This window comes from Saccopteryx bilineata, chromosome X, assembly GCF_036850765.1.
Source record: "Saccopteryx bilineata isolate mSacBil1 chromosome X, mSacBil1_pri_phased_curated, whole genome shotgun sequence".
In the NCBI taxonomy this organism is placed as follows: Eukaryota; Metazoa; Chordata; class Mammalia; order Chiroptera; family Emballonuridae; genus Saccopteryx; species Saccopteryx bilineata.
Window position 1 is genome coordinate 89821292 of NC_089502.1, and position 25684 is coordinate 89846975.

The following is a 25684-nucleotide window of genomic DNA, read 5'->3' on the forward strand; positions in this document are numbered from 1 at the left end:
GAGGGCCTGGGCTGGGCTCATGGCGGAAAGAGTAGTCTGCCTGTCACTGACGGTGTGGTAAGCAACAGCTCTTGTGTAAGGTAGGGCCCTGGAGACCAATACCGGGGTGACGAGAGGAGATGGGTTGGGGTGGGATGCAGCTGCATTGGAGGGACTGGAAGCCCCCAGGTGGATGCATGGCCTGGTTTGGGCCCTCTGGTCTCTGGGAAGCCCTGGGCCCCTACTTGACCTTGCCCTTGAGCCAGTCCTGACTTTCGGGGAGCTTTGACTTGCTGATTGACTGCAGTGAGCTGTGTGCTTTTTAAGCTACCTCCTTGGCAGGCTGAGGTGGCATACTGTCAATGCACCTTGGTATCAGGCCAAACCCAGACTCCATCAGAAATACAGGGCCAAGGGGGTCGGGTCTTCCCTTGTAAAGAAGGGTTCCCTGCTCAGGGTGCTGTGGACATTCTGAGTATGTGGCAGGGCTGAGAGCAGAGAAGAAAGGCCACCAGCATTCTCTCATTTACCTACCATGTGCCTGCTAGGCTGTGTGGGCAAACCTGGAGGTAAGAGGGGGCCTGCAGTAGGCACAAGAAAACTCCTTGCCTCTTCAGCACTGCCAGTCTGGTGAGAGCAGCTCCTGCTGGGGCTCTCCGCCCTTCCTCCTCTGGCTACAGGATGACCACTGAGGACTACAAGAAGCTGTGAGTATGCAATCGCAGGTTCAGATCAGTTCCCTCCACCAAAGAATGAGCCCAAACAGTGGCCCTCGGAGGGCAGCAGGCTGCTTGCCTCTGAGCCCAGTCTGGGAGTGCTAGTCCTTTTGTTCTGACATCCCTGCCAGTTGATGTTGTGACCTGGAGCCCACCAGAGGGTGACAAGCCCCAGAAATTTGGATGTCCATGCACACTGCACTTCTGATGTGAGGCAAAGCAGGGTCTGTAGGAAGTTTGTAGAAGGGGCCAGTGGATCTAGAAAAAGGATCATGAGTAATGGCCCTGGGGCTGCTTCTGACTGTTTCCTAGATGTACCTCTGTAGCCCTCTGGGCACGGCTTTCAGCATGGGCTGTGCTAGGCCAGGTTAGGGCCTAATGATGCTAGTCACGCTGCTGGCCATGGCAGTCTATCAGTTAGGGGTATTTTATGCTTAAATTTGTGCTGCTTCTTGGATATTAATCTTTGGGGTACCCTCTGGAAGTCCCCTCATGACCCATACCAAAGGCCACTTCCTATATGTCCAGGAAGGGAAGCTCTGGACAGAGTTGTAGGTTGGGCTTGTGATTCACAAGGGTTCCGTGTCTTTTTATTGTTTGTTCCTTGTCACCATTGTCCAGTGGCATGGAGCAGCTAGGGTATCTTTCTGGAGAAGGGGTGAGGCATGACCGGGTCTTAGAGGACAGTTAGGGTTGGAACAGGGAAGAGGAGGGCTGGTTCTCAAGGAGAAAGAAGTGACATGAATGAGCAAAGGCCCAGAAACTGTTATGCCAACATGTGTTGGCATTGTTGGAAGTCAGGAAGTCAAACTGTTGAGGGTAGCGGCCTATGACATGGAGCAGGGGTGGAAGTGGGGGGAGGAGCCGTAACTGCCAGCATCTTCAACCCCTCCTCCTCCCCGTCCCTCAGAGCACCCTACAACATCAGGCGCAGCTCAGCCTCAGGGGCTGCTGAAGAGGAGGATGTGCCCTTCTCTTCTGATGAGCAAAAACGAAGGTAACAGTACCCACCAGGCTTCCCATGGGCGGGGCTGCAGCCCAAGTCTGCACAAATTAGTGAAATAGGAATTGTGCCAGTTGGGATGATGAAATGTACAACATTTAAGACATCATTGCAAGCCTGTGGGCTGGAGGAGTGGCTGCTAGCAGCAGGTGTCATCCGTTGAGTCCCAGAACCACCTATGTAGCTGGGCTATCTTAGGGCATCCTCTCATGAAGCTCTATGAGACAGAACCTAGGAACAAGAGTCTGGAGAAAGCCCCATCTGTGGACAGAGTGGAAAGAGATGTGCTTCAGGACTTCATATCAGTTTTTTAAAAAAGGATCCGGAGCAAATTGGACCAAAATAAGCTGCACAGGGGGCCCTCAGAAGAGCCCTCTATGTATGTGCTGTGTGTACAAAGTCAGAGTAGGGCCTGCATATCTGGGGGACAGGGTCAGGCTCCAGAGGTTCTAATGCCCCTCACCCCAAAATGAAGCCAGGTACTTGAGAAACAGCAAGGACCCAAGGAAATAAAGCTCCCTGGGCTCAGCCTTCTCCCCCTGCCCCGATCCCACTGTCTGCAGGCCCCTCTGGGGCTCAGGAAACAGAGCAAAGCCCCCTGCTAAGGACCTCAAAGATAGGCAATTCTAAGGGCAGAGTCCACAGTGGCAGGGGTCCTGGGCCTGGAATGTGCTGGAGAAGAGCCAGGCCACGTGGCATCAAGTGCCCACTCTGCCACCAGCTTAAATGTGTGATTTTGGGCAAACCACTACAACTCCCCAGACCTCAGTTTTCACTTTGGTAAATCATGGGTAATGCTGCCACCTACCTTCCTGGGGTGTGAGGAATGAGCCAGCATAAATTGGCAGCATCCATTGCTCAATAAATAAGGACTGCCCTTCCTTTGGTCTCTTCTTTGAATGGTCCTCAGAGCAAGTGCTAAGCTAGCTTTGTCCCCTTGCCACCATAGGTCAGAAGCTGCAAGTAGTGTGGTGAGGAAGACAGCTCCTCGGGAGCGCTCCTACGTCCTGTCAGCAGCCAAGAAGAGTACCAGGTTAGTTGCACAGAGACACAGCTCAGCCACCAGCCAGCTTCATGCTTTTGGAACAATTCCTGTCCCTTCAAACTCTGGTATTTGTATGAGTGGTGAAGGGTGGCATGAGTAGGCCTTCTTAGCTGGACCTTCTGAGATCCTTAGATGTACCTTCTGGAAAACTGAGGAATCCGGTTGCTGCTGTCAGGACAGGCAAGGTTTTTTTTTTGTTTTTTTTTTGTTTTTTTTTTTGTATTTTTCTGAAGCTGGAAACGGGGAGAGACAGTCAGACAGACTTCCGCATGCGCCCGACCAGGATCCACCTGGCACACCCACCAGGGGCGACGCTCTGCCCACCAGGGGGCGATGCTCTGCCCCTCCAGAGCGTCGCTCTGCCGCGACCAGAGCCACTCTAGCACCTGGGGCAGAGGCCAAGGAGCCATCCCCAGCGCCCGGGCCATCTTTGCTCCAATGGAGCCTTGGCTGCGGGAGGGGAAGAGAGAGACAGAGAGGAAGGGGGGGGTGGAGAAGCAAATGGGCGCTTCTCCTGTGTGCCCTGGCCGGGAATCAAACCCGGGTCCCCCGCACGCCAGGCCGACGCTCTACCGCTGAGCCAACTGGCCAGGGCCTGGCAAGGTTCTAAAAATGGGAAAGAGGCCCAGGGCCTCTGGGGCAGGGTGGTCATGATGTCACCTGTCTACTCCATGGGTTGTACCCAACACATCGCCTTTCTACCTCCTTTCTGCAGCAGCCCTGCCCAGGAGACACAGGCCTCCTTCATTGCAAAGAGGTAAGTGTCAGCAAGGGAAGCCTTAGAAACCTGTCGCTGGCCATGGAGAAGGCCTCCTTTCTGCAACATTGTAGTGTGGGTACTGGGGAGAGGGTCATGGGATGGGGTGGGGCCGCTGTCCCTGAGTAGGGGTAGTTGTAAGGGGCTGGTGACTTCTATCTGGAGGCTGGGTGGGAATCTGGGTGGTTGTCGTGGCACATATGGCCCCAGTATCCAGTTCTGTGTAAGCAAAAGCCTGGCTGAAAGAACACAGCTTGTGGCTGGGCGCTCCTATTTGTTAGTAGCTAACAGGGCTGGGCCCTAGACCCAAGATGGAGCCATAGAATTTGGAAGTGCCTCTGAGGTTTTGAAGCATAAGTAGTTGTGGGGGTACATTGGAGTTGTTCCCTTGCCCTCCTTCCCATCTTACCAGGGACAGGCTGAACAATGCCCTCACAGGAGCAGTCACTGGGATGGGGTCCAGAAGCTTGTCATTGGGAGCCTCTGCCTTGTTGGCCAGGCCTTTTGAAGTGACTGATAGTGGAGATGGGTCCTAAAGGGTGAAGAGGGTTTAACAAGGAATGATCAGGACACTCCAGCTGAGTGAAGGGAGGGTGTCACCATTACATGAAAAGGACATCTTCTGAGAGAGGAGAATATTTGGGGAGGATAAGGAAGAAACTTCTGGGAAGTTGAATTTTAGGAAGTCCACTGGGTAGACAGGCCAGTCCTTTGTAATGAGCTGAGGACTAAAACCAAGGAGAGCTAAGGCAGCATGCCAAGTGTTCCAGATAGAGAGCCCAACTTGTGCACAGGTCCAGAGGTGGGAACAGTTTGCTGTCTTGGAGTGTAACATCCACCAGGTACAAGAACAAACGTCGGAGACTTTCAGGAGTATAGATGTAACTTTATTGGCCAGTTTTACCTGCACAGGGGCAAATTCCCGAGGTGTCCAGAGACACTGTGCTCACAAGGAGCTGCAGATGGGAATCGCACCTAGCGCTCACAGCTAAATCTTTTTATAAGCTAAGCAAGCAAGCCTAATACAGAAGCAGATGTGGCGGTAACCTATTTGCTAAGGGGGCTGCACATAGCATAGCAACAGGGGCTGGGGTCTAGCTCATTGGCGAATTCCAAACCTAAACTTCTGATAAGGGTCTTTTAACCAATAGAATGCAAACGTTTGTCTCTTTTTCTTTTTTTTTTTTCTCTCTCAGCCTCCCAGAGTCCCTATCTGTCTCTGCTTCTTGAACGACCTTGGGCATGTTATTCCTAACAGAACAGGAGCAGGACCTGCCTGTAACCCTTAAGTTCCCTGTTCCATTAGTGCCCTGCTTATTTTCTGATCTTCTCTTGGTCCTCACAGGAGGACCAGAAAGGCTGACTGAAATACAAACAACAGATGGTGGTAGCAACACAAAGGAAGTGACAGATAATGGTGACCTCTTGGTGGCCATATTAGGTTCCCGGAGCTGCTGTAACAAAGTACCACAAAATGTGTGGCATAAACACCAGAAATGTATTGTCTCCCAGTTCTGGAGGCTCTGAGGGAGAAGCTGTCCCAGGTCTGTTTTTTACTTTCTGGTGGCTACTGGTGATTTTTGGCTTGCAGATACATCACTCCTTTCTCTGCCTCCATCTTCACATGACTTTTGTATGCCCGTGTGAAAATTTCCCTATGCTAATAAAGACACTGGCCATTGGATTTAGGGACCACTGTACTCCAGCATGACCTCATCTAACCATGATTACATCTGCAAAGACCCTATTTCCAAATAAGGTCACATTCACAGGTTCTAAGCAGACATAAATTTTAGAGGGACACTATTCAACACAGTATGCTGTCCGTATCCCAAGGTGAGGCACTAAGCCCCCAGCCTGGGCCACCTTATGGCCACAGACTCCGCTGAAAGAAAGCAAGTTCTTCAGGGACAGCTGAGCAGGTGGTATATCTGTTTTTCTTCTTGCCCCAAGGGTGGAGGTTGTGGATGAGGATGGGCCTTCTGAGAAGAGCCAGGACCCACCTGTTTTGGCAATATCCCCTCCTGTCTCCACCAGGTAATCAATCACTTAACCTCTGCCTGGACCTGGTGACTACCAGACCCACCTGCCACTCAGTCACTGTGGAACCTCTGCCAGGTCACCCGTGAGCAGAGCCTCAGTGTCAGTGTCCTCACATGCCCAGTGATAGGATGGGGCAGAAAAATCAGTGAGAGCCTATCAGGATGGATGTCCTAGGGCTGGAAGGAGTAAAACAGCCTGACCCTCCAGGAAAAGAGCACTGAATTCTTGTCTGTTTAGTGTTTATCTGTGTCACAGGGTTGAAGTGGGTCCATCACTGGACGCCAGCCCTGCCATTCTCAGATTTGTTCATGGTTCTCCTAAATGTTGTCCAAGTTCAACCTGCCAACTCTGTCTTCCCACTCCTGCTGGGAAAGGAGGCTCCACAGTTCCCAATGCCACTCACAGATGCCTTTTTTGCCAGTGCTGATGGAGGCCGAGCCAAAGTGTCTCAGGCAATTTGGATTGAGCGCATGCCAAGTCTGCTAAGCCCTGCTGGAAGCCTAGAGCCCAGGTGGGTACTGTGAGTTGGCTCTGGCCTGTGACCTGGTCAGGTGGGTGGGTCTGGCAATGGGTGACAAAACAGGGGCAGGCCGAACATTGGTGATCTCACTACAAACTGGGCCCTGATTTGTCCTGATTTCTGAGCCCTGAGTGTCCAAGCAGATAATGGTGCTTTCTTATCTGCTGATGAAGAGCAATCAATACCTCTTTGTACTTTGCACGGAGTCCTGCTAAGTCCTGTTGAGAGCACCACTGTTCTATTGTTGCTATTGTTTAAAGCACCTGCCTAGAACGGGAAATTTGCCCAAATCAAAGTCTGCTAAAAGTTGTGCCTCTATGGCACTCTTGGAAGACCTTATAGCCAGAGGGGCAGAGCACCTAATGCTATAGGTCACTTTGGGGGACTCCAGGGACTGTTCCAGCTCTCATAATGCCACTGTTAAGCCCTATTCCCTTTCCCAACTCAGCCCTGCAACCATTTGTATGTGTTCACATTCCTCAAGGCCATCTCTTTTGGACCAGGAGGAAGGAAAGGGCCTGCCACAGCACTGTGGTGGAGAGTGAGGCTGCCCCGAGGGAGCAGCAGGACTGCTGGGCTGGGGCTGGGAGGGGATGGAAGGGAGGAGGCAGCAATGGCCTTTCTGCCAGAAAGCCTCTTCACTCAGTCTGTCTTTTGATCCTTGCTGTTTGTCTGAACTTTTGTCCATAAGAACTTTTGAACAAGTGGAAATATTTGAGAACTCTTCACAAAGAAGCATTGATGGGACTTGGAGACCGATAGGAAATGGGTGGGGGCTGACTTAGTTTGCTAGAGTTGCTGTAACAAAGTCCTACAAACTGGGTGAATCAAACAACTGAAATGTATTGTTTCCTAGTTCTGAAGGCTAGAAGTCTGAGATCCAGATGTTGGCAGGGTTGGCTCCTTCTGAGGGCTCTCTCTTTTCTTGTAGATGGCTGTCTTCTCACTGTCCTCACATAGTCATTCCTCTGTGTGTGTGCGTGTCCTGATCTCCTCGTTTTATAAGGACACCAGTCAGATTGGGTTCGTGCCCACCTCAATGACCTTATTTTACCTTAATCACCTCTTAAAATCCAATCTCTGAATACAGACATTCTAAGGGCCTACGGCTTACAACTTCAACATAAAAATTTTGGAGGTGATATAATTCAGCTCAAAACAATGCACATCTCTGATTTTTCCTTATTTCTTTTTTATTTAAAAGCAACGAATGATTTCATGTACTTTTTAAAATTGAATACAGGAGGAGAACTTGTTTGTACTATATTATAGATTTGAGAGACATCTTGACATTTATTCCAGACAATTCCTTTCGTTGTATAATACCTATTACTGGTTGTCATGGCAACGTAGCTATCTCAGTCTGCTGAAGCTTCCGTAACATTGTACCCCAGCTGGGTAGCCTAAACAACAGAAAAGCATTGTCTCCAAGTCCTGGAGGCTGGATGACGCAGTTAAAAATTGCCTGTAAAGCCCCAGGATACAGAACTAGAACCAGATTATGGAATGTTCCAGACACCAGAGGTGATTCACAACGAGGCAGCCTCCTCCCAGAAGAATGGCTGTCAGCAAGCGTGATGCTCTTAGTGCTATTTTTCTGATTCTGCAATCACAAAATATATAGAACCCACCAGGCAGCTTCCAGGTGAGCTGCTGGCCAGCTTTGGGCAGCCTTTTTCTCTGACCTGACCCAATCAGGCCCTGCACTGAGCCAGACAGTCATCATCAATTCCCTACACCCAGGTTCTGTCTGCCTGACTATCTGAGAAGTCCAGGCCTAGCTATGCCCTTAAAGAATCCCAGTCCTGTGGGGAGCAATGTTTGAACCAAACTCTGCGTCTCACAGCACCTCGGAAGATGCTGGTTTATGGCAGAATGGGACATAAGGATATCAAAACCTTGCCCCAAGGCATGGCCCTACTGAGGCTGCCCCCTCCACAAGCCTGCGTTGTTCTGTCTCCCTTGACTCAAGTGTGAAGGTGAGCTCCTCATCTTATGCTGTGGGCCAACCAGCAGGAGCACCCCTCTCTTGGGTGCCAAACCCTGTATAGACCTCAAGGAATACTAGAAGTTTGGGACAGTAATTAGCATACAAGGATGCCCACAGGTTGTGTCCTCAGGACTCTCCAGCTGTCTCTTTTCTTCCATTGAAACTCCAGTCTTGCTCCATACCCCAGACCTGCCGGGAAACCCAAAGGCCCCTCAGCTCCAGTATCTACATCCACTCTACCTGTCTCCACCAACACCCCCCACACACACACACACTGCTCATGTGTTGAAAAGGGCCTTCCCTCCATGCATTCAGGGCCTGGTTTCTTGTGTTAAAATAGTTTTTCCCACCTGACTGGTGGCAATGCAGTGGATAGAGCATCAACCTGGGATGCTGAGGTCCCAGGTTTTAAACCCCGAGGTCACTAGCTTGAGCGTGGGCTCATCGACACGATCATAAACATGATCCCATGGTCACTGGAGAGAAGCACAAGGTTAATGGCTTGAGCCTAAGGTTGCTGGCTCGAGCAAGGGTTCACTGGCTCAGCTGGAGCTCCCCAGTCAAGGCACGTATGAGAAGCAGTCAATGAACAACTAAAGTGATGCAACTACAGATTGATGCTTCTCATCTCTCTCTTCCTCTCTCTCTCTCTCTAGTTTAAAAAATTAGTTGTTCCCCTCTTGCTGTGAGAAAACCCCTGCCCACCTTCCAAACTGAGCTTGTTTGGATACCCTCTCCCAGAGAGAATGACCTGCATAAGGGCCCCCAAGCCTGGCTACTGGCCCGTCACAGTCCTGTTCAAGATTCCCTGAACACTGTGCCTCACCCAACCAGGGCGGGGCCTGCAGTCTGTGCCCCAGCATGCTGCCTGGTAGAGTAGCTGAGAAATAATGAGTAAGAGCACAGCTTCCAGCACAAGGCAAAACCCTGGCATTGCTTCTCACTTGCTGTGTGACTTGGAGAAAGTCACTTTACCTTTCTGTGTCTCAGTTTCTTCATGGGTAAAATAGGGAGCAATAATAACTAGTGTCTGTGGCTGTCCCAAATACTAAATAAGATAGTACTTGTAAAGTCCTTTAGGTCAATAGTCCCCAACCTTTTTTGGGCCACGGACCGGTTTAATGTCAGAAAATATTTTCACGGACCAGCCTTTATGGTGGGACGGATAAATGTATCACGTGACCAAGACAAGCGTCAAGAGTGAGTCTTAGACGGTTGTAACAGAGGGAATCGTCATTTTTTAAAAGTAAAACATCGTTCAGACTTAAATATAAATAAAACGGAAATAATGTAAGTTATTTATTCTTTCTCTGCGGACCGGTACCAAATGGCCCACGGACTGGTACCGGTCCGCGGCCCGGGGGTTGGGGACCACTGCTTTAGGTAGTGCCTGGGTGCTGGTATTATCAGGCACTCCCCACTAGAGCCTTGCTGATTTACAGAGCCTTTCTTCAAATGATAAAAGATGCCATATTGCCACCTGCTGGCCTCTAAGAAAAATGTGACTGTGGGCTCTGGAAAAGGAGGTACTGGTATCCCATTTTTCTACAGTTTGCCTTCTACTAATTCACTTTTAAAAAGAGCTGAAAGATCTACATTAGTGTCTGTTTTTGCTAACCAAAATAAATGCAAAGAGGATTTTCGCTGTTTTGAAAAAAGGCAAAACACAAATAACATTCAGCTCATTGTTTCTTCCCTTTATGCCATTTTGGCTTATGAAAGGTTTCATAAGAACATTCTACTTTTTTTTATTTTTTTTTATTTTTCTGAAGCTGGAAACGGGGAGAGGCAGTCAGACAGACTCCCGCATGCGCCCAACCGGGATCCACCCGGCACGCCCACCAGGGGCAACGCTCTGCCCACCAGGGGGCGATGCTCTGCCCCTCCAGGGCGCCGCTCTGCTGCAACCAGAGCCACTCCAGCGCCTGGGGCAGAGGCCAAGGAGCCATCCCCAGCGCCCGGGCCATCTTTGCTCCAATGGAGCCTTGGCTGCGGGAGGGGAAGAGAGAGACAGAGAGGAAGGAGGGGGGGTGGAGAAGCAAATGGGCGCTTCTCCTATGTGCCCTGGCCGGGAATCGAACCTGGGTCCCCCGCACGCCAGGCCGACGCTCTACCGCTAAGCCAACCGGCCAGGGCCAAGAACATTCTACTTTTGGAGAGCTGGAAAAACCTGTACTACTCCTCCCTCTCCTGTTTCTCTCCCTCATGTAGCTGGAGGACTTGCACACTCTTTGGCAAAAGCCACTGTCAGTCGTATTCCCATGGGCAGCCTGAGCTACACTGGATGAGTGTTTCTGGCCTTCAGTAGCTCTTAGCCTAGCTGAGAACTTCATATTGGAATAGAGCCATCTGTGGTTGAAGATATAGGGAGATGATGAGGCTTGTGGGGAAGGGGCTTCAGGGAAGGAGAGGCGGAAAGGCTCTTGTATGAATTTGCTGGGGCTGCAGTGACAAGGTGTCAGAAACTGGGTGGATTGAACAAGATTTATCCTCGCAGTTCTGAAGACCAGAAGTCCTAACACACAAGCTGTGGACACACCTCTGTGCTCCTTCTGAAGGCTCTGGGGGAGCATGTTCTAGAATTTTAGCTTCTGGTATTGCCAGCAATCCTTGGTGCTTTCTAGCATGCAGATGTATCACTCCAATCTCTGCCCCTGCCTTCACATGGCTGTCTTAGTCTGTGTTCCTGTGTCTAAATGTCCCCTTTTTATAAGGACTCAAGTCCATATATTGGGTTAGGACACACCATACTCCAGCATGACCTTATCTTAATTAATTATATCTGCAATGACTCATTTCCAAATCAGGTCACATTAACAGATACCAAGAGTTAGGATGTCAACATATCTTTTGGGTCGACACAAAGCAACCCATAACAGCCCCTACAGAAGAGCTCTTATTTGACCTGGTCTTTGAGAAGCAATTGCTCAGGGGGATGACAAAGGAGAAGAAAGGTATTGAGAGAGAGACACCAGCTTGGGCACACTAAGGCAACACTTTGTTCCTATTTCCTCTCTGACATAACAAGAAACACCAGTGAAAAGTATTTTTTACTTGCCTGTGACATCCCCAAGTGGAGTGTGTCCCTGCTTCCTGGCACCGCATGCTTTATGGACCAGAGTAAGGCCAGTGGCCCGGGGCTTTATGCTGTCATTGCTATGGAAGAAGACAGATGGAAATCCAAGCTACCTGTATTGACTAAGTCCCATCCTGGCTTTCATGTGGGGAGAGGCCCTGTTCCTGGCAGTCCTAATGTTTCATTCTGATTATTTCTAGTGTCCCTAGGAGGGACAGAGATGAGCAACCCACTGACTTGGCCCTTCATGCACTCCCAGTCTAGGTTGGAGCCAGGTTCCAGGGTCAACACCAAGGCTTACCCACCTCCCTGCCTTCATCTTGGCTCCTCCAATCCCTCCTTTTCCTGGGGACCCTTGAGTAGACTTTTTAAAGTACCAATCTGATCATGTCAATCCCCTTACCCTCTACTTTAAGCCACCCATCCTGTGGCTTCCCTTTGCTACACCATATCTGGTCTTGGCATTTAAGATACATGCTATCTTTCACCTCCCCCTTTCCCATTTCCTTCCAGCTGGGCTTGGAGCTCCACCAGGGAAGGCCTGGGGCTCACCCTCACTTGTACCCCAGGGCCCAACCCAGTGCCAACCAAAGGAAGGAGTGATTGGATGTAATGTAATATAACCTGGACTGGGTCTTATAGGATGGCTTAGGCCTCGCTCTATGGACCTGGAGAAGTACAGTTTAGGGTGAACCATGGTCCAAGCCTAATGGATGTCAAACCCTGCAATAGGGCCAAAAAAACAAAATGAAACAAAAAAACACCGGACTTGAAGGGATGTGTACCATCACCTGTAGACCAGGCTCTGAGCACAGGAACCCTCAAAGGAACCCACTGAATATTGAGAATGTCTGATATTCTGTGGGCTCACAGGGGCCTGGTCACTTCCCTTCAGCTCTGTCTCTGCCATCCTTTTCTGACTGGTTCTCACTCTAAATTTGGTTTGTACATTTCCTAAGCATCTTATTCCTCATCAGTCCACAGTAGCCTACTGGCCTCACAAACAGCCACTTTGGACACTCCACTCAAGCCATAAGCGGGATTTGTGGCAGCAGCTACAGACAGGGTGTTGGGGCTGTGTGCTTCCATTTGCACCCAAAGGGCCCTTCTCTGGGCCTGAGGGGGATGGGCTTGAGGGTGGGAGGCTGGTGAAAGGGTCCTTCACTTCCCTTCCTCTGGAAGTCAGTGGCCCACACTTAGCTGCAGTACCAAAAAAGCTCAAGGCAAATGACGAAACAAGAGTGGGGGAAAAGACAATGGGTCTGAGTGTCCCATTGAACTAGCCAGGAGGCTCCTGAGGGAGGATGCCCTTGGATGCCCAGAACAGATGGTGAGACTTTTCTTACCAGAAACTCTCTGGCTCTCTCCTTTGGCTATAGCACAAGAGGTGAGGAGATTGTCCGCCTGCAGATAATGACGCCTGGGGCGGGACTTCGCCTGATGGCCCCAGACCTGGAAGAAAAGAGGTATGGAGGCCCTTCTGCTGTCCAGGCTCCTTCCACACCAATTCTAGAGATGGGATTAGCAGGGTCGGCAGGCAGATAATGAGGGCTGGGGTCTGGTTGGTGGGAGATATGGTTAACCTGGGTTCTCTACTCCCATCTCATTCTTTCACTCCATAACTGCTGTGGAGCAAGCACTTGAGGGGCCAGGATCCACTCTAGGGACCTAGCAGAGACCCAGCAGACCCACTATCTGGAGTTGCTGACTGTCTGTCTGGTGGGGGAGGTAAATGTAGACACAAACCAGCTGTGAGGGCTCATCTGGGACAGACCTGCTGTGCTGGGTGAGGACACAAGGTCTGCAAAGCCCCATGAGGTCACTGGAGCAGTTGCCCTGCCTGTGTGAGGGAAGCCATCAGGAGTGGAGTGCAGTCAGTGGGTCACCCTTGACAACTCGTGATGCCACTATGTCTGGTGTTGATGAGGGTGAGGGACTGGGGCCACAGCCAGCAGGGAACATAGCAGACTCAACCTCTAACCCGAAGGAGTGTGCAGATGGCCAGGTAACAGGCAGGCAGAATTGGGGGGGGGGGGGGCAGGGAGCTGGGCAAAAGGAGATCTAATCAAGGAGGGGCCACTTCTCCCTGGAGGGGCAAGCTGAGGGAGGGATGCTTCCCTGCCTCTCTGCAGCACTCTCTCTCCTGTTTATTTAGCTATTCACTCAACTGGTGTTTACTGAGCCCCTGCCAATCATCTGACCTCCATGCCAGGGCCTGGGAGGGAGCCATGACATGTTAGATTGGGACCCTGCCTTATGAAGCCTGGAGACTGGAGAGAGAAGCCAGGGTGTATGCCATGCCCAAGATAATTCCTGAAGCACTAGGGGCTCCAAGCACGGGGTTGGGGGTGGTGAGGGAAGGCTTCCAGAGGAAGTAACATCCAAGATGAGTCCTGATGGATCTCTAGGTCCCTTTATTCTCCTCCTTAGCTCCTCCCTCTCTATAGCCCCACCCTAGTCAGACACTGAGTCTTATCCATTCTATTTTAGAGATATTTCTGTCCCTACTGCCCTCACCTGGGTCTAGGCCTCCACCATCACTCATCCAGGTGTCTGCAACCATCTTTTAGGGCCCTGTCTCCAAACCCTCCTCCACATCTCTACCTGGGTAACATTTCTAAAAGGCAGAAATAGTCGTGTCAGCCCACTGGGGAAAACTCTACAATTGGGCTTCCCATTTAGGCTCTGTAGCCTGAATTTGATACCTTGCCTGGACCTTCCCTCCACCCTCTTCCGAGCCTCCCCTCATATACTCTTTATTCCAGTCTCCTAGGCCTGCATGTGTCCTCCACCACTATTCTCTGTACCACTATTCTCTGTGCCAGCTGTAGGCTCTGCCTGGGATGCCCTTTCCTCTCTGCATTTTTCAGGCACATCTCAGTTGTCTCCTCTCTGGGGTGCCTCCCTTCCTGTGATTCTGTCTGAGGTGGTGTCTCTGAGGGACTTTCCCCACTGAACTCTCACATTGCTGTGTTCGTATCTTCACCAGAGAATCTTCCACACAGTTGTCCTTTCATGAATCAGTTTGCCCCAAGGACCCTGGGTGCTTGGAGGGTGGAGACTTCATTCCTTTTGGGCCCCAGCATAGGGAGGGCATGGTCCAGAACAGGAGTGCAGGAGTGTTTGTTTTTGGCTGATTGAGAATCATACAGTGTGATAATGTCTTCAATTAGGCAACATTGGAAGCTACTCCATTGGTTTTCCTAAGATGACCAGTGTCTGAAAAACAGGGGCAAAATGACCCCCAGAAATACAGGAGGAAGCCAGGCTGCCTCCAAAGAAACTGTAAGGCCTCTGCCACTTGGTCTGAGGCTCTGTAGCCTGTAGCCTGAATTTGACCAAGTTGCCGAGGTGCAACAGCCCATTCAGACCTAAAGCACACCTCTCCCATTTTCCAGCAAGAGAATCAAGTTGGAGAGAAATAAAGAAAGCTAGAATTCTCCAAGCCCTGCCTTGCCCCAAGTAGGCACAGTCACTATGTCTATTTTATAGGGAAGAAACAGACCCTGAAGGGTCACATGGCCAAGAGCAGGCAGAATCAGGACTCCCACCCAGACTGCCTGGTTCCCACCCGATACTATTTGCTCCATAACTCACTACATTAGCGGGAACCAAGGGGAGGGGTTATATACTTAGTATTTTTTTTTTGCATGAATATACGGTGAGATTATTTGTAAGCATCCAAAAGCATATTACTAGGAGGAATTTGAGAGTTTGTGGCTGAGGTTTGGGAAAGAAGTCAGGGCTTAAGATATTTCCATATTATATGGAGACAGATGAGAACTGAAATAATGGGTCTCAATGTTGATATTTACATGGATTACAATGTCAAGGGAATCAAGGAGAGAAATGCCAGCAAGCTGGACACAGACCACAGTATGGAGAAGGCAACTGCCTGGTCACCCCTCTGAGGGCAGCTGGGGGACAGTAGTCAAGTCTGGGCAGTTTTAGCATTAGCTGCCAGAAGGCTAGTTTGGGAGACAGTTGGGTCAAGAGCCCAGAGGAGAGGTGGCAACAAGCAGAGGGGGGCAGCTGATGCCATAGGAGCAGAGGAGATGGCCAAGGTGACAGAGCATGCAGATTGAGATGAACACCGGGAACACCAACATTTAAGGGACCAAAGACATAATGGCAAAAGAGACTGAGAAGGCGTGGCAAAAGAGATAGGGTGTAGTGCCACAGAATCATGATGGGTAGATGGGGGAGAAAAGGTGCGAATGTCTCACTGAGTCCCTAATGGCAATTCTAATAATAAGAGTATCTCTGGCCTGACCTGTGGTGGTGCAGTGGATAAAGCGTTGACCTAGAACACTGAGGTCGCTGGTTCAAAACCCTGGGCTTGCCCAGTCAAGGCACATATGGGAGTTGAAGCTTCCTGCTCCTCCCCCCCTTCTCTCTTTCTCTCCCCCCCTCTAAAATGAATAAATAAATAAAAATAATTTTTAAAAAACCCAAAGTTAAAAAAAAAGAGTGTCTCTGTTTGGTTTGATACCATGGAGATCCCTGATGATCTCAGAAAGAACAGAGGGGGGTTGAATTAGGAGGTTAGGATCAGTCTTCCACCACAGAGGATTATAGTCCAGAACTCTGAAGTCAGACTGCTTGGGCTTAATTCCTGGCTCTTCCCGTTGTTACCTGTAGAACTTGGGAAAAGGCACTCAGGCTCTGTGCCTCCTTTTGCTTATCTGGAGAGTGTACATGAATAATAACAGTACCCGTGTTCTGGAGTTGATATGGAGAGTTAATGCATGCAGAATCATGGTCTGACACTCAATCAACAGTAGTTATTAGTAATGAGATTTTGAGACTTGGCCAATCCGGCAATATCAGGTTTTAAGCTCTTTGGAGACAGCTGGCATTTACAGATGCCTCCACCTGGGTGACTTCTGGGTGGTTAACTTATGTTTCTTTCCTCCATAGGTCTTCCCTGGACTCCAAAGACAAAGAAGCCCTCAGCCCCAGAGAGCCCAAGAGAGAGATGGCTGGTGAGGAGGCCTTTAAGTGCCCCAGTCCAGACTCTGAAAGGTAACTCCATAGAAGAACTAGAGCCCACATAACCCCCAATCCAAGGTCTATGGATGGAGCTGGGACCAGGACTGTATTACTCACCATGTTTTCAGTGAATATCTCTTACAAGAATGAAGAAATGCATGAGGCCTGGAGAGGGGCAGGCCCCTGCCAATAACCCTCAGGGAACTAGTTGCCGAGGAAGACGAAACTCTAGGCCAGGCCACCCCAACCTCACTGTGCTTTTACTCCATTGAAAGCAGTTCTGCCAACAACCAGGGCAACCAAGGTCTCCAAGCTGTCAGTATGGGAAAGTCAGTGACCAAAGCATTCATGGGTCCTAGCAGAGCCGCTTTCTCCCTTCCCTTTCAAAAGCCCCAGAGTTTCCCTTTCCCAACCCACCTGCCTCCCCTGGCCAGCTCTGCACTGAGCTTCCATGGGAAGAAAAGCAGCAGCCCCAGTGAGACAAGCTAGGAAACAAGCATGTCCAGCTGGGCTCTAAGTTCCTGGACCGGGTGGAATTAGAGGCCACTTTCTCAGGTAATTTGTGGAGTCACAAGATCCCATCTGTCCCCAGGTGGTTCAAAACCAAGCATGAGTTATTCTGGGTGGCAAAGCTTGGGGGTACAGATGTTGACACAGATAGTTCAGCTCCCAGCTGTGCTAGAACCCTTATGGTTCAGAACAGATGACCAGAGAAGAATGGCAAAGCGAGTGTCTGCAGAGAGCCCAGCTGCATGCTGCCCGCCAGAACCCTGCTCTAGAGTAGTCAGGCCATGGAGGCCATCCCAAGGAGGAGCTTCTGCCAGATGCTTTCCCAACTGGTGCTCCCAGCTGCTGCCCTTGCTTCCCCAAATCCACAGGGTCTCCCTGCCCTCACTAACTTGACTAGTTTGCAACTGATGTTTGGACCCAGAGTCCCGACTTCCAAATCCAGAAGCCCAAGCCAACATTGGAAGGGGAGAGCAGGCCTCAGCCTCTGACCACTGTGCTTCAGGAGATACTAGGAAAAGCCACTGGGCCAGGGCCCCAGTTCTTTGAGCTACCACTTATGGGAAGGACTATGTGAGAGCCAACACCTGCAGCCTGCATCCCTGTGTGCTGGCCAGCAAGTTGTGCAGATTGATTCAATTGGCTGGTGGCTGTCATAGAAGATTTTTTTGGTCCAATGTGATTAGGTTCTTGGCTGCTTCATTTTTTTTTTTTCACTTACATAACACTTTATTGACAAAAGCAAAAGCTGTTTGTTGCAGAATAGCACCATCTGCTGGATTATTTTTTTAATCTTATTTTTATTAATTTTAATGCAGTGACATTGATAGATCAGGGTACATGTGTTCCGAGAAAACATCTCCAGCTTATTTTGACCTTTGATTATGCTGCATACCCCTCACTCGAAGTCAAATCGTCCTCTGTCACCTTCTATCTGGTTTTCTTTGTGCCCCTACCCTCCCCCCACTCCCTCCCTCTCCTTCCTTGCCCCTTCCCCACCCCTCCACCCCACGCCCTGTTACCATCACATTCATGTCCATGTCTCTATGTCTCATTTTTATGTCCCATCTATGCATTGGTTCATATAGTTCTTAGTTTTTTTCTAATTTACTTATTTCACTTCGTATAATGTTATCAAGGTCCATCCATGTTATTGTAAATGATCCGATGTCATCATTTCTTATGGCTGAGTAGTATTCTATACTATATGTACCAAACCTTTTTTTTTTTTCATTTTAGAGAGGAGAGGGAGAGACAGAGAGAGAGAGAAAGGAGAGACAGAGAGAGAGAAGGGGGGGAGGAGCTGGAAGCATCAACTCCCATATGTGCCTTGACCAGGCAAGCCCAGGGTTTTGAACCGGCAACCTCAGCATTTCCAGGTTGACGCTTTGTCCACTGCGCCATCACAGGTCAGGCCTGTACCAAAGCTTTTTAATCCACTCGTCCTCTGACAGACACTTGGGCTGTTTCCAGATCTTCGCTATTGTGAACAATGCTGCTGTAAACATGGGAGTGCATTTCTCCTTCTGGAACCATTCTATGGTGTCCTTGGGGTATATTCCTAAAAGTGGGATGGCTGGGTCAAAAGGCAGTTCGATTTTCAATTTTTTGAGGAATCTCCATACTGTTTTCCACAGAGGCTGTACCGGTCTGCATTCTCAACAGCAATGCAGGAGGGTTCCCTTTTCTCCACATCCTCTCCAGCACTTACTCTGTTGTTTTGTTGATGAGCGCCATTCTAACCCGGTGGGAGGTGATATCTCATTGTGGTTTTAATTTACATTTCTCTAATGATTAATGATGTTGAGCATTTTTTCATATGCCTATTGGCCATCTGTAAATCCTCTTTGGAGAAGTGTCTATTCATTTATTTTGCCCATTTTTTGATTGGATTGTTTGTCTTCCTGGTGTTGAGATTTACAAGTTCTTTATAAATTTTGGTTATTAACCCCTTATCAGACATACTGTCAAATATGTTCACCCATTGTGTAGTTTGTCTTTTTATTCTGTTCTTATTGTCTTTGGCCGTGCAAAAGCTTTTTAATTTGATATAGTCCCATTTGTTTATCCTGTCTTTTATTTCTCTTGCCTGTGGAGATAAATGGGCAAATATATCACTGCGAGAGATGTCAGAGACCTTACTGCCTATGTTTTCTTCTAAGATGCTTATGGTTTCACGCCTTACATTTAAGTCTTTTATCCATTTTGAGTTTATTTTTGTGAATGGTGTAAGTTGGTGGTCTAGTTTCATTATTTTGCAGGTTGTTGTCCAATTTTCCCAACACCATTTGTTGAAGATGCTGACTTACTCCATTGTATTTCCTTACCTCCTTTGTCAAATATCAGTTGTCCATAGAGCTGTGGGTTTATTTCTGGGTTCTCTGTTCTGTTCCATTGATCAATATGCCTGCTCTTATGCCAGTACCAGGCTGTTTTGAGTACAATGGCCTTGTAGTATAGCTTGATATCAGGAAGTGTGATACCTCCCCTTTATTCTTCTTTTTTAAGATTGCTGAGGCTATTTGTGTTCTCTTTTGGTTTCATATAAATTTTTGGAATATGTGATCTATATCTTTAAAGTATGTCACTGGTATTGTAATTGGTATTGCATTGAATTTATAAATTACTTTGGGTAATATAGACATTTTAATGATGTTTATTCTTCTTAACCATGAGCATGGTATATGCTTCCACTTGTTTGTATCTTCCTTGATTTCTTTTATCAATGTTTTATAATTTTCCGAGTACAAGTCTTTAGTCTTCTTGGTTAAATGTACTCCTAGGTACTTATTTTTTTTGGTTGCAATAGTGAAGGGGGTTGTTTCCTTAATTTCTCTTTCTGATTGTTCATTGTTGGTGTATAAAAATGCCTCTGATTTCTGAGTATTAATTTTATATCCTGCCACCTTGCTGAATTCATTTATCGGGTCCAGTAGTTTTTTGACTGAGACTTTAGGATTTTCTATATACAATATCTTATCATCTGCAAATAATGATAGCTTTACTTCTTCTTTTCCAACTTGAATGCCTTGTATTTCTTCTTCTTGTCTGATTGCTGTGGCTAGGACTTCCAGGTCTATGTTGAATAAGAGCGGTGAAAGGGGGCACCCCTGCCTTGTTCCTGATCTTAAGGGGATTGCTTTTAATTTTTGCCCATTGAGTATGATGTTGGCTGTGGGTTTCTCATAGATGGCTTTTATCATGTTGAGGTATGTTCCCTGTATTCCCACTTTGCTGAGAGTTTTGATCATGAATGGATGCTGGATTTTATCAAATGCTTTTTCTGCATCTATTGAAATGATCATGTGGTTTTTCTCCTTCCTTTCATTTATGTGATGAATAACATTGATAGATTTGCGAATATTGTACCAGCCTTGCCTCCTCAGAATAAATCCCACTTGATCATGGTGTATGATATTTTCCATATATTGTTGGATCCGGTTTGCTAATATTTTGTTGAGGATTTTAGCATCTATATTCATCAGGGATATTGGCCTATAATTTTCTTTCTTTGTGTTGTCTTTGCCTGGTTTTGGAATCAGAATTATGCTCGCCTCATAAAAGGAGCTTGGAAGTCTTCCTTCCTCTTTAATTTTTTGAAATAGCTTGAGAAGGATAGGAGTTAGTTCTTTGAATAGTTGGTAGAATTCACCAGTGAAGCCATCTGGCCCAGGACTTTTCTTTGTTGGGAGTTTTTTGATAACTGTTTTGATCTCATTTGGTGTAATCGGTCCGTTTAGGTTTTCTGATTCTTCCAGACTGATTTTTGGAAGATTGTATGTTTCAAGGAATTTGTCCATTTCATCTAGGTTGTCTAGTTTTTTGGCATACAGTTCTTCATAATATTTTCTTACAATCCTTTGTATTTCTGTTGTGTCAGTTGTTATTTCTGCCCTCTCATTTCTAATTTTATTTATTTGAGTCCTCTTTCTTTTTCTTGGTGAGTCTAGTTAAAGGTTCATCAATCTTGTTTACCTTTCAAAAAACCAGCTCCTAATTTCATTGATCCTCTATATTGTTTCTTTAGTCTCCTGTATTGTTTTTTTAACCTCTATGTCATTTATTTCTGCTCTGATCTTTATTATTTCCTTCCTTCTACTACATTTGGGCTTTACTTGCTGTTCTTTTTCTAGTTCTTTTAGATGCAGGGTTAAGTTGTTTATTTGAGCTTTTTCTAGCTTCTTAAAGTGTGCCTGCAGTGCTATGAACTTCCCTCTCAGGACTGCTTTTGCTATGTCCCATAAATTTTGAGTTGTTGTATGCTCGTTATCATTCGTTTCTAGGAATTTTTTTATTTCTTCTTTGATCTCATTCTTAATCCATTTGTTATTTAACAACCTGCTATTTAGTTTCCATGTGTTTGAGAATTTTTGAGCTTTTCTGTTGTGGTTGATTACTAGTTTCATGCCATTGTGATCAGAGAAAGTGTTTGATATGATTTCAATCTTCTTAAATTTGTTGAGACCACTTTTGTGCCCTAACATGTGGTCTATCCTAGAGAATGTACCATGAGCACTTGAAAAGAATGTATATTCTGCTGCTTTAGAGTGAAAGGTTCTGTAGATATCTATTAAATCGAGTTGATCTAGTGTGTCTTTTAAGTCTGCTGTTTCTTTGTTAATTTTATTTCTTGAGGATCTATCTAGTGATGTTAGTGGGGTATTAAAATCCCCTACTATTATAGTGTTGCTGTTGATCTCGTTCTTTATATCCATCAAAGTCTGCTTTATATATTTAGGTGCTCCTATATTAGGTGCGTAGATATTTACAATAGTTATATATTTTTGTTGGATTACTCCCTTTATCATTATGTAGTGGCCTTCTTTATCTCTTACTATATCCTTTGTTTTAAAGTCCATTTTGTCTGATATAAGTATTGCTACCCCAGCTCTTTTTTTTCATTTCCATTTGCATGAAATGTATTTTTCCATCCTTTTACCTTCAACCTATGTGCATCTTTTGTTTTAAGGTGTGTCTCTGGTAGACAGCATATGCACGGGTCCTGTTTTCTTATCCATGCAGCTACCCTATGTCTTTTGATTGGATCATTTAATCCATTTACATTTAGGGTTATTATTGACACATAATTGTTTATTGCCATTTTATTCTTTAAAGCTGTATTTCTTTTTGCTATATTCTTTTCCCACTTTGGTCTGTTTACAGCATGCCCCTTAACATTTCCTGCAGCATTGGTTTGGTTGTAATGAATTCCTTGAGGTTTTTTTTTGTATGGGAAACTTTTTATTTCTCCTTCAATTTTAAATGATAGCCTTGCTGGATAAAGTAGTCTTGGTTGTAGGTTCTTGTTCTGCATTACTTTGAATATTTCTTGCCATTCCCTTCTGGCCTCGAGTGTTTCTGTTGAGAAGTCAGATATCATCCTTATGGGGGCTCCTTTTTTAGGTGATAGCTTTTTTTTCTCTTGCAGCTTTTAATATTTTCTCTTTATCGCTTAGCTTTGGTATTTTAATTATGATGTGTCTTGGTGTAAGTTTCTTTGGGTTTCTCTTTAATGGAGTCCTCTGTGCTTTTTGGACTTGTGAGAGTTTCTCTTGCATTTATTTAGGGAAGTTTTCAGCTATGATATGATTGAACAAAGTCTCTATCCCTTGTTCTTTTTCTTCTTCAGGAACCCCTATGATGCGGATGTTATTTCTCTTCATGTTGTCACAGAGCTCTCTAAGAGTTTCCTCTGACTTTTTGAGTCTCTTTTCTCTTTTCTTCTCTGCTTTCATGCCTTCATTCCAGTTGTCCTCCAACTCGCTGATTCAATCCTCAGCTGTATTCATCCTGTTTTTAATTCCTTCCATTGTGGTCTTCATTTCTGATATTGTATTTGTCATCTCTGACTGATTCTTTTTTAATATTTCAATATCCGTTTTTATACTTGCTATTTCTTTATTTAGGTGTTCATGATGACCATCCATTGTTGTTCTAAGATCCCTAAGCATCCTTACAATCATTATTTTAAACTCCGCATCCGGAAGTTTGATTATTTCCATATCACTCAGTTCATCTCCTGAAGGTCTCTCTTGTGGTTTTATTTGGATTGCACTTTGTCTTCTCATTGTGCCTGGGTATCTGGGTGTTTTCTTTGTAGAGCTGGTTGAGTCTAGGCTTGGTGTTGTCTGTCTCTAGTTTTTACTTGTGTTGTTTCTAAGTCTTCTTGGGTTGGCTTCAGCTATTATTTGTAATCCACTTTAGGATTTGGGCCGCTTTGAAGTCTTGATTCGTTTGTTTTCTTTTTTTTTTATAAATAAATTTTTATTTTAATGGGGTGACATCAATAAATCAGGGTACATACATTCAAAGAAAACATTTCCAGGTTATCTTGTTATTTAGTTCTGTTGCATACCCATCATCCAAAGAGAGATTGTCTTCCGCCATCCTCCATCCAGTTCTCTCTGTACCCCTCCCCCTCCCCCTCTCCCTCCTTCCCTCCCCCCACACCCCGTTACCACCACACTCCTGTCCATGCCTTTTAGTCTCGCTTTTATGTCCCACCAATGTATGGAATACTGCAGTTTCTGTTTTTTTCTGATTCGCTTATTTCACCCCGCACAATGCTACCAAGACTCCACCATTCCGCTGTAAGTGATCCGATGTCATCATTTCTCCTAGCTGAATAGTATACCATGGTGTATATGTGCCCCATCTTCTTCATCCAGTCCTCTATTTTTTTTTTTACAGTGATTAAAAGCCTTTAAGCAAACTCTTGGCCAATTCAGCAAGAATCCATAAAAGAGTATAGTGTCCTTAACATGTTCACCAAGTCCACGTTGGCCCCATCACCATGCCAAATCCCTGAGAAATGCAACACAACCACAGTTCAGTCTGTTAGGAGCTGTCACAGGGAGCAGAAGTCCAGGAAAGTTCCCCACAGGAAAAGTCTGCATGGCACTGGAATTGTTGTCACCATTCTATACTTTGCAGCTCATGTCCAAGTCCCAATGACCGCTGCTTCTAGCTGGTAATGATTCAGGTAGACTGGAAAAAGCCACTTGCAGCATGCGTGGATATGGAGCTTCTGTTCTCCTCTGCCTGGAGTTGAGACCAGGTTGCTTTTCCCTGGAGCTCTGTGACTGTGGCATGGTAAAGAGAACCTTGGGATACACTAAGCTAGGTGGCAAAGGTAAAATCCTAATACAAGTTGGCAAAAGGAGGAAAGAGAGCTCTAAATTAGGAGTAGGACCCAGCCTGAAATATGAGTGGGGCATTGAGGTAGGAGAGATAAAGGAAACACTATATATTAAGCAAAGCAGCAGAAAATAGGACTATCAACACCCACAACAGAGATCTTTGAGGGAAGAATAAAAAACCTGACTATTCAGGCAAAACATAGTTAAGTGGCCCTTGTGCAAATGAGATCAGTTTACCCGTTTCTTGGAAGAAATACCCTAGGCTCCTCCACAGTGTCGTAGATGGGGCCGACGGCCCTGGGCACCTTCAGCCTTCAGTGGCAAACCCCAGCTTTCTGGGCAAGGTTAGGTCATAGGTGGCTGGAGCAGGGCTGGAAGAGACTGAACCCTCCCTTAGAGGAGCGAGGGGGAAGCCCACCTTCCAATGTCCCTGTTTCCTCACAGCAGAGGCGTGTAAGCCTGGCAGGCTTTAGCTCAATGACCTTCCTTTCCACTATTGAAGCAGGACCCAGATGGCATCCTATGAGACCCCTTTGGGGTGTTGGAGCCTTTAAGGGTGTATCCTAAAAGCTGGTAGTTCCCCTGATCTCTATTGGGGTTTTTCTGCCTCTAGGTATCTTAAAAGCCATTCTCAGAAGATCTCGCTGAGGGGTTTGAGGATCCCCATCCGCCTATATAAATCTTTTCCATATATCTGGAGCTCTTTGGAAAAAGACAAAACAGTGTTATTAGCTGGATCTAATAAAGAAGGTAGTAGTTTGCTGGTGAAAAAGATTTGGTGTCTCCTGTTCATCAGCATTCAAAAGAAATGTAATTTTTTTTTTTTAAGTAAAAAGCATGATATGGTAGACCCGTCGGAGTCATTGGCCTGGTGTACAGGATTCCCAGGTTCGATTCCTGGCCAGAGCATACAGGAGAAGCGCCCATCTACCTCTCCACTCCTCCCCTTCTCCTTCCTCTTCGTCTCTCTCCTCCCACCCGCAGCCAAGGCTCCACCGGAGCAAAGCCACCCCGGGCACTAAGGATGGCCCCATGGCCTCCGCCTCAGTTGCTAGAATGGCTCTGGTTGTAACAGAGCAACACCCCAGATAGGCGTAGCATCCCCCCCTGGTAGGCATGCCAGGTGGATCCCAGGCAGGCGCATGCAGGAGTCTGTCTGACTGCCTCCCCATCTTCATCCTCAGAAAAATACAAAAAATAAATAAATAAAAGAAAAAATACTACAAAAAAAAAAAAGAAAAAAAGTGGGGAGGGGCTTTCCCTTGTGCTAAAGCTCCAGGGAGCATGGAGTGAGCTTGAGTATGTCCCATGAAACATGGAGCTCTATGTTGACATATAAGTCTTTGAAGAAGGAGGAACTGCTGAAATAGTTTATCAGCATTTGCCCCTAAGATAGCAGTCTTTATACTGGGAACACCATACGTAAATATTTGCTGTCTGTCTATAGATTAAGGGGGGAATATGGTAAATGCTGAAAAGCCATGATCTTTGTGTCCCTCCCCTCCCCCAACCCCCTCCCTCTCCTCCCCCCACCCTGTAACCCCAACACTGTTGTTCCTGTCTCTGAGTCTTATCTTTATGTCCCACCTATATATGGAATCATATAGTTCTTAGTTTTTTCTGATTTACTTCTTTCACTCAGTATAATGTTATCAAGGCCCATCCATGTTGTTGTAAAAGATCCTATGTCATCATTTCTTATGGCTGAGTAGTATTCCATAGTATATATATACCAAAGCTTTGTAATCCACTCGTCCTCTGATGGACACTTGGGCTGTTTCCAGATCTTTGCTATTATGAGCAATGCTGCCATAAACATGGGGGTGTGTTTCTTCTTTTCAAACAGTGCTATGGTGTTCTTGGGGTATATTCCTAACAGTGGTATAGCTGGGTCAAAAGGCAGTTCGATTTTTAATT

At 46.8% G+C, this 25684-nt stretch overlaps 1 protein-coding gene across 3 annotated transcripts in view; it reads left to right on the forward strand.

Moving 5' to 3' along the window:
- The window catches only part of ZNF185 (zinc finger protein 185 with LIM domain), an 84498-nt gene that overhangs the window by 21877 nt on the left and 36937 nt on the right, over positions 1-25684 (forward strand). For all 3 annotated transcript variants that reach the window (XM_066248798.1, XM_066248800.1, XM_066248799.1), the window contains 8 exons: positions 597-686; positions 1606-1692; positions 2648-2731; positions 3459-3500; positions 5454-5537; positions 5965-6054; positions 12509-12595; positions 16050-16154. In XM_066248798.1, coding sequence (XP_066104895.1) covers positions 597-686; positions 1606-1692; positions 2648-2731; positions 3459-3500; positions 5454-5537; positions 5965-6054; positions 12509-12595; positions 16050-16154 — 669 coding nt within the window. The remainder of the gene's footprint in view (positions 1-596; positions 687-1605; positions 1693-2647; positions 2732-3458; positions 3501-5453; positions 5538-5964; positions 6055-12508; positions 12596-16049; positions 16155-25684) is intronic.